This window comes from Gymnoscopelus braueri (genome assembly GCF_963280865.1).
Source record: "Gymnoscopelus braueri genome assembly, chromosome: 18".
Lineage (NCBI taxonomy): Eukaryota > Metazoa > Chordata > Actinopteri > Myctophiformes > Myctophidae > Gymnoscopelus > Gymnoscopelus braueri.
The window spans coordinates 49,003,562-49,012,593 of NC_137618.1; the positions used below are offsets into that span (position 1 = coordinate 49,003,562).

General features: G+C 41.4%; 1 protein-coding gene across 2 annotated transcripts; it reads right to left on the bottom strand.

Moving 5' to 3' along the window:
* Window positions 1-1,399: 1,399 nt before the first annotated feature.
* On the bottom strand, window positions 1,400-8,568 carry LOC308106075 (uncharacterized protein). 2 transcript variants are annotated; one of them, XM_080457082.1, is made up of 10 exons: window positions 8,272-8,568; window positions 7,146-7,579; window positions 6,535-6,711; window positions 6,170-6,312; window positions 5,710-5,794; window positions 5,128-5,283; window positions 4,628-4,821; window positions 4,390-4,531; window positions 3,748-3,887; window positions 1,400-2,627 (listed from the first exon to the last, which is right to left on the bottom strand). In XM_080457082.1, exons 7-10 carry the CDS (start codon window positions 4,733-4,735, stop codon window positions 2,313-2,315), a joined length of 705 nt encoding a protein of 234 aa, XP_080313208.1. In that variant the 5' UTR covers window positions 4,736-4,821; window positions 5,128-5,283; window positions 5,710-5,794; window positions 6,170-6,312; window positions 6,535-6,711; window positions 7,146-7,579; window positions 8,272-8,568; the 3' UTR covers window positions 1,400-2,312. The 2 variants fall into 2 exon arrangements, with proteins under 2 accessions (XP_080313208.1, XP_080313209.1); XM_080457083.1 differs by having other exon boundaries at window positions 5,710-6,312; window positions 8,272-8,342.
* Between the last annotated feature and the right edge of the window lie 464 nt (window positions 8,569-9,032).

Here is a 9,032-nt window from a genome sequence, read left to right on the forward strand (position 1 = left end):
AAATAAAAGGCTTCCGGGGGTGAAATTCACGGAGTGGGTGTTGTGAAACTTTTGCCACTCGCAAAAGATATACAATTTAACTTTAGTTTTGTTGAAAACGTTACCTAGTATTACTTTAATAAATGTGATTCTGTTCTTTTTTTCTTTTTTTTTTTGCGGGCCCCCCCAAGTGCGGGGCCCGGTGCGGTCGCACCGCTCGCACCACCCTTGCGACGGCCCTGGGCACAAGCACAGGCACACGCACACGCACACGCACACACACACACACACACATACATCAATGAACACATACATTAAACTCCCACACATTATCACGTGCACATATCTGCAGCAGACATACACAGGTCAACACAGACACACACGTATACGTGTGCACTCATACCAGCTGTTCCATATTAAAAACATTCAGGAAGATGAGTGACACACACGCACACACTCGGGCAGAAACCTCGTATCTCCATATTTAAACTCTGTATTTTTTATTTTTATTTTCATAAATTAAAGCCCTTCTTTATCATAAAAGAGTGTCGCCGAAAAGTCACAAAATAGCCGACCTACAGTACAAGCTCATAGAGTGCAGTGTTCATTTTGTCGACTAAAACTATGACTGAATATACTGACAATTTCGTCAACAAATAAAAACTAGACTAAAATGTTAAGGAGGGACTATATACTACACAGAGAAAAACACTGGGTTAGAAACAACCCATTCTGGGTTGTTTTTAGCCCATCCCCTGGGTAGTTATAGCACCGGCCCAGCAGTAGTTAATTTTACCCAGCAAGGTGGGTTGGTCTGTTTTAACCCAGTGGATGAGTTAAAATATTCTACCCATTTCTGGGTTAAATTAACTGTACGTCTGAGTAAATGCAACCCATATCATTTATTATATATTCTACCCATTTCTGGGTTAAATTAACTGTACATCTGAGTAAATGCAACCCATATCATTTATTATACTTTCTACCCATTTCTGGGTTAAATTAACTGTACATCTGAGTAAATGCAACCCATAGTATTTATTATATATTCGACCCAATCCTGGGTTAAATTAACTGTACATCTGAGTAAATTCAACCCTTATTATTTATTATATACTCAACCCAATTGTGGGTCAAATTATGTACCATTATGGGTTGTTTTATCCAAATCATGAGTTAAATAAAACAATTATGGGTTTATTCAACCACAATATATGTATTACTTTATGGTTAAACTACAGTTTAACTACAAACCTATAACAAAATACATGCTAGATTTGGTCATGCAAAGCATAATGCAATAAACAAACCATGCTGGATTCTTTTAGTCATTTTATTAACCCATTAAGACCTGGAACGCATCCGTCTCATTTTTAGACATGGGATAAAAAGCATTATTTTATACTTTTGCTATTCAAAAATAGATACAAGCTCAATATACTATACAAGCACAATATACAAGCACAATCACATATATACAAGCTGGTAGCGCGGCACTTGTAGATCTGCTATTTTTGAAAAATCCTGAAATTTGTGAAAATCTTTGAACATATAGTTTTTAAAGCAAACATTTCTGCTTTTAGACAAACACTCAAGTCTTCATCGTGCTCTCTGGGGGAACAAAGAATCCGGCGTGTTTCTATAGGAACGTCATATTTAGTGAACAGTGCCATGTTGGTCCCTGTTGCGTAATAATGTCACCCTGATATGTGTTCTCTATGGGGAGGGGGTCATACCTATGTTCCCCGGACCTATGTTCCCCCACTAAGGTTATGGTTAGGTCCTATATTCCCCGCTCTCCTAGGAAAGCGGGGAACATAGAACCTGGGGAACATAGGTACGGTCCCATGGGGAGGAACAACCTCATTATGTCCTGATGCGTGTTCTCTGGGGTGGAACGACCTCAATGGTCCCAAAACTCTTTACTTTTACACCATTCGAATTAAAAAAGAATCAAAAATAGCAGATCTACAAGCTCGAAAACGAGCTTCTTGTAGATCTGCTGTTTTTGATGCTGTAGTGATCAAAGTAGGGGTTAACCCTTTAAGACCTGAGGCCGATTCTACAAAATGTCTTCTGAATCTTCTGGTGTTTTCTCAAAAACTTGTTTCTATATCAGTGGTTCTCACACTTTTTCATGTCAAGGACCCCCAGAATTATATGTACTGTATTTGGCCGCGGACCCCCCATCTCAAAATATGTTGTTCCAGGGACCCCCCCAGAAGCAAAGATTTTAGCTCAATGGCCACCTGTCCAACAAGGCTGCCCTCAATGACTAACGGGTACGTGGGTTGATTGGGTGGGTAATGTGTTGGGGGGTGTGTGTGTGAGCTCTACTGGCAAGCCAGAATTCTAGTGTGCAGAAACTCCACCATTTTCTTGGACTCTTGTAGTGGAATTCCATAGATAATACTCTGTAGGAAGTCCCACACAAGTTGACACTTTTTGGGGTACTCAATGTCAAAAATGTAGTAGGCCTTGAAGCAGACGTCGATGGCCTGAAGAAGTTTGTCCTGTTTCAAAGCCTGTCCATCTATAATTGCGAAGACCTGAGATGGTTGCTGAGAGTTGTTGCCAAGTGTCAGGACGTAGGGTTCAGTTTGGGAGTTCTTGGCTGCTTGGAGATACTCCACCATGTTGGTTCCAGGCTGAAAAACACACAGAAAAGTGAGGCGAGTGAGTAAGGACAAAATGTCTACAAAGTATAGAAAAATAAAAGTGTATAATTAAAAGAAAAAATAATAATAATTGTTTTCAAGTTACATTATAAGAGTTAAAGGGGAAATCCACCCATTTTCAATATTTAACTATGTCATTAATATAGCATAAAGGAGTTGTGTGGAAATAAGAAAAAATTAAAAAAAAAATTAACATTGCAAAAAAATTTAACATTGCAAAAAAATTAACATTGCAAATTACACTGTGATGACTCATCATGGTGTAATTTGCAATGTAATTTTTTTTGCAATGTTAATTTTTTTTGCAATGTTAATTTTTTTTTTAATTTTTTCTTATTTCCACACAACTCCTTTATGCTATATTAATGACATAGTTAAATATTGAAAATGGGTGGATTTCCCCTTTAACTTATTGTTAAACATATTCATTTTGCGTCTTATCACTCCTATGGTACACACATCAACACAGCATAGTATTGGTATCCAACGATAACAAAATGTTCTTTAGTTTTGTCTCCGATAGGCTAAATCTTATCTACTGGTGGTCCATTGGTTGAGAAACAGTGAGAGATGTACTGTATAGAATGCATATAAAGCGTTAACTTATATCCCCCTCGCAGCACAACGGTGGTCCCTAGGTTTATTCTTAGTGAGGAGGGTGGTGGTGGTCCCTGGCTCATAATCAGTTGAAAACCCCTGCCTTATTAGATAAACCGGGAGGTATATTAACAGAAGGAATAAGCTTGTCCTGTTATACCTGTATTTGTAAAGCAATATGTTAAACTAGCAAAGAGCAGTAGTTAGCCTATTTCAGAGACATTTTGACAAGAATTAATCAATGTTATTGTTTCGGGTGGGGTGAGGTCATATCTAGATGACTAGTCAACTATTTGTCAACTTTTTAGGATTACTCGTCGACTAGTGAAACGCCTTAGTTGTGAATGCCCTACTGTGTTCTTGTCCTCCTGCTGTGTGTTGTATATGCTTTGTAGATTACACACTCAATACTTACACAAACTCATTAATTATACAACAGGTATATGTTAAAATAAAATGGAAAGTTTCCCTTTAGATGTGCTGGTGGACTTACAGGCTGATGATGGATGAAGGCCTTCTTGCACTCAGCAATGGTGTGGCGCACCGTTTTACTGCCACGGCCACGTCCAACTTTGTATGCAGTTGGGGGGAGCAAGGCTGGCAACTGCTGCAGGGCGAGATCCCCAATGTCATCTGCAGGAAGACATAGGTATCAATACGAGGTGGAACAGCATATCCTTTATTTTGTCATTCAATAGCCAACAAGAATGTAACCTATGCTGCTATGTGCAGCTGGTTAGTTTGTAGTTTAGTTATTCCCACCATTAGGCCAGAAGCTGGCCTAACCATGACAGTTTACAAATGGAAAATAATTGACTAGTTGGGGTCCATTTGTTTCCATTTGTAACACTGTCACAGTTACAGACTTAAGGGTAAATTTAGACCCCACTAAAGTAACCCAGAGAGTCCCTGGAATCCACTTTGAGTAACACTGGTCTAGACGAGGCTATAGGAGGAAGGGGTGTGCCCACTGGTATTTGAAGGTGACACTACCTGAGAAGAGGAAAACCCCAGGGTACCTGAAAGTGTGTGCTGTGCGTGCCACACCCACACAGAGAGGCTGTCAACGTAGTTGTGGACTCTTGGTACAAGAGGGACTGTCGACTGACAAAGAACCATTTCAATAATATTTTACCTAATGTTAATCCTTCGACCGGCAACTCTAACTTCCGCTCCAGTCGTGCGACCTGCAGGATCTTCTCCGCATAAACTGGGAGCCAGGTCTCGTACAGTTTGGGCGCAGCGTCCGCATGTAAGAGAAGGAAGTCCTGAGCGATCTATAAAATGGAAAACATTTGAAATCAAATTAAATGTGGCACACTACCAAAACATTATAAACAATGAATCATCACATGTACAATATTCCCTCTTACCATGCCGTTAGTTGTCAGGTGAGGGTAGTGTTCCAGAATCTGACTGGTGGTCAGATCTCTGGTGTTGTCCTTTATCCACTTTGCCCTGTACACCGCCGTGTCCTGCATATAGGTCGCAACTTGGCATAATGGTTGAGAATTACTTCTCAACCACTCTTTCAGCTGTACTGCCCGGTCATCTGATATGGTACATTCTGTAAAAAGAACAAAATGCTGTCAGTCACTAAAAGATGGATGTTTTGCGTAATCAGTCATCCCTATCAGCAATATTGTGTGTTAAAATAGTTCTAAAACAACTATAAATGCTATTGTGTGGTGTCTGGTCATACAAGCTACTGTAGTTCCAAAATTCCTCACATTCACTAAGATCAGGCTCTACTCAGATTTTCTGTCTGCGACAGTGTTCCCTAAACGTGCGCATGTTACGTTTTGGGAAAACTTAAGCAAGCAAATGTGCCACATTGTTGGAACGTCATTCTATTTTTCTGTTTAGTAATGACCTGGTATGACCGCTGTTCGAACAGGACCATCCTCGGGTGCTGGTTGGGGTGCTCGGCCATTCACCCTGAACTCAGCTTCTTTCTGACGTTTCGCAGCCTATCCTCCAGGTACCCACAGGCTGGACGCCGGTTCTGTGCTGGGGTGTACCATATGACCTGCCAAGAAATCAAAATGTTTGATGAATAGAGATTTGGCACATTTCGTTTTTTTGACAGCGTGGCCTTGAATTAGAACAGGGTTTTTCTGCACATTTGTCTGTCCCAAGAGAAGGCCAATTATTGTCCCTGCTTCCAAGGGCATGACAGCAGTGAAAATCACACATCAAAGTAGTTTTTCTGGAAGGAGTGAGCTGTATTGTGTCTGTTAAATGATTTAGCATTTTAAGCTCAATGTATGCTTCTCAACGGTCCGTTAGTGAGAACTGCAGACATACAGGCTGACCACATGTTGTGAGCTTGTAGACTTGTAGTTTTCAGTATCAGCGACACATCACAGCAGAGCATATATTGGGCTTAATACTAGGGGTGTCACCAAAATGAATAATACATTGAAAAGCAAAAAAAATTGGGAAAAAAACTCACGCTGCCACTGATTGATGAGTCTTTCAAGCAGGGAAATGCCTGAATGATGCTAGCTGCCATGGCCTTTTTGGTCTCCGTCGTAGGACTGTAAAACAGAAATAGCACAACTATTCATCATATCAAGTAGTTCCAGTGCGTTGATTTCATGTAACTAATAAACCAGTTTTAAAGGACAAATCACACCCGGTGTGTGGCTAACATAAACTTAACTTCAGTCAGTCAGTCGTCCAGTGAAGGTTGCACTGGTGCCTCTTAAAATGTTACTCCATGGTAGCTGATCTGAGCATGGTTAACAACTAGCAAATATGTCCCTACTAAGTCATATTTTAGCTCTCAGGTAAAGTTAGAACTTGGGATAATCATACACCCTTAAAGTTGCCATTTAACCACTTAACCCCAGCATTGGTATTGTGATCCCTATTCAACATAAAACAAAGATAATTTAAATCTGTTGAAGTACTTCTCTCCAAACTTCTCTATAAGGTGAGACACCAAGATCCGGACAAGGGCACATCTCTGGGATGTGGTGATTATATGCGTCTCGTCAAGGGCCCTCACAATCGGCTGTCCGTCTGGGAACCTTGTAAGAACCTGACGGACATCCTTAGAAAATTGCAAGAAGACACAAAATTGCAGACCTATTATTGTTTAGTTAGGAATGGGATATTAATTCAAATCAATATCACCATTATTTCAAACTTTTGTCTTGATTACAATTAATGCACTCAGTGTGTCAATGTGTTGCGAGCTTGTTGAGCACCATTTTCTTTTTCATGCAAAGCAGCCAAATTTATAAGGCTTAAAGGGTATTAAAGCAGAACTTACAAACGTAGGAATTATGTGTATTGTCTGAATCATCATGAGGGCTTGGGGTTCAGTTGGAGCCAGGGGTTCAGGTGGGGTTAGGGGATCAGGTGCGGCCGATACCTCCATGGGGGTAGTGGCAGGAGGTGTGGCATCAGAGGCTGTAGCTTGTGCATCAGGTGCAGGCGCCGGTCCAATCTATACAGAAGACCAAAGTTAATATAATAAATGTAGGACAAAGAATAGAGCACCGAAGTCTGATGTAAATGACGCATCCTACCTGGTTTGCGTTGTTCTCCCCCCTCCCCCCAATTCTTAATTAGCGAAATAAATTTTTGCCAGAAACAGACACCTTCCTGACAACATCGCCGGGACAGTCTTTTTGTTTTTGGACCTCAATGCTTATGAGACGATTTTAAGATGACCCAACTATTCTACATGGAGAAAAACTTCTACAAACCAGGGTATGAGAGAGTGACGTCAGGACTTCGGTACTCTATTGGAATCCCCAATAGAGGACCCTTTTGAAGACAACCAAATGATATGTGGACAGTGCTGCAGCATACTTTTAGAGAGTACACTTGGGCTTCACCTTATACAAACATTAAGTGATTAAACAAAAAAGTACTTACAGTACCACTTATCACTCATTTAAAGAATGCCAGTAGTCCCAGTAATCACGTCATCCCAGTAGTCACGGCATCCCATCATTCCAGTAGTACCTTCAATCTGTCCCAGAAGTCAAGTGGTTCTTCCTACCAAGTGTCTTCTATAAGACCATATGTAACCAAATGTCCGACCACAACCACTTTCACTACACTGACAATGTGTTGATACAGAGTTGACATGGTGTACAGACCGTAAATGCACGAGAAGACCCTTGATACCCCCTGCAATTAGCTTTTGGCATTTGAAGCAAGTGTATGCCATCTTCCCGAAATAAACTATTGACTTACAAGTTCTCTAATTTTTTTAAGAAACTTCAGCCTAGGGCCTGCTCTCGGGATCAGCTGTTTGATGGTGGGATCATCTAACAGAAAGAAACTTTCCTGATCAATCCCCTCGTCTGAAAAAAAAAAGAGAAAAATACACATTATTTTTCCAACAGAGGAACAGAAAAAAAAATAGAGCTCATGGGTTTCATCTGCAGTCATCTACAGTACCTGCAATGATGAGGACCAACACAGATGATTTAAATGAATTACTTCCTTCTACTGCAAATGATTACCCTCAGCAAAGCTAATCAGACACATTTCATCACCTGGTTTTGGTCCTCAACATGACAGGTTAGAGCAGTGGTTCTCAACCTGTGGGTCGGAACCCCCCACATATTGTGAAACTGTTGCGAGGCGTTGTGAGCCTGTAGATCGTCTATTTTCACAATATGTGTAAAGAAGTGAAACAAATGGGGGGTCCACAATTCAAATATTATTTTGGGGGGGGGGGAGTCACAGCCTGAAAAGGTTGAGAACCACTGTGTTAGAGGACTACAGAAACCATGACCATTAACTCAGCAGCCATGTTTGGTGCTGAGCAAACAGTTTGAATGACAACCAGCATCCTATTTCTGACTGACACAGATGTCATTAACCTTAATCAACCTGGGTTCATCTGCTGGTCAATTGTTGTCAGTTAATCAAATAGTATAGCACAGAAAATGCATATGCTCAATACAAATGTCAAGGTATATTACAAAAAGCAGTTGTCAACTCCATTACTGTGTGACAGCAATGTATGTGGATGGGAAACATATTGTACCTCTAAATATGTCGATCAGTTCTGGTAACTGCCACTCTGTCAGTTTTTCAAAGACAAAGTTGTCCATCGATCTGAAACAAACACAAAGGAAATACAATTGGTGTTATACCTGTTCAGATATCAACATAAAAGCAAAGCAAACTAGCAGCAGAATACTATGATCTGCTATGAATATGAACCAAATGGACCCTTACAGCTCTGTAACTCTCAGAGTGTACACATGGAAATCTAGAGACAGGTGAAGCAGGGACCCCTTAGCTGAGAGACAGATGAAGCAGGGACCCCTTAGCTGAGACAGATAAAGCAGGGACCCCTTAGCTGAGAGACAGATGAAGCAGGGACCCCTTAGCTGAGAGACAGATGAAGCAGGGACCCCTTAGCTGAGACAGATAAAGCAGGGACCCCTTAGCTGAGAGACAGATGAAGCAGGGACCCCTTAGCTGAGAGACAGATGAAGCAGGGACCCCTTAGCTGAGACAGATAAAGCAGGGACCCCTTAGCTGAGAGACAGATGAAGCAGGGACCCCTTAGCTGAGAGACAGATGAAGCAGGGACCCCTTAGCTGAGAGACAGATGAAGCAGGGACCCCTTAGCTGAGAGACAGATGAAGCAGGGACCCCTTAGCTGAGAGACAGATGAAGCAGGGACCCCTTAGCTGAGAGATGAAGCAGGGACCCCTTAGCTGAGAGATGAAGCAGGGACCCCTTAGCTGAGAGATGAAGCAGGGACCCCTTAGCTGAGAGATAAAGCAGGGACCCCTT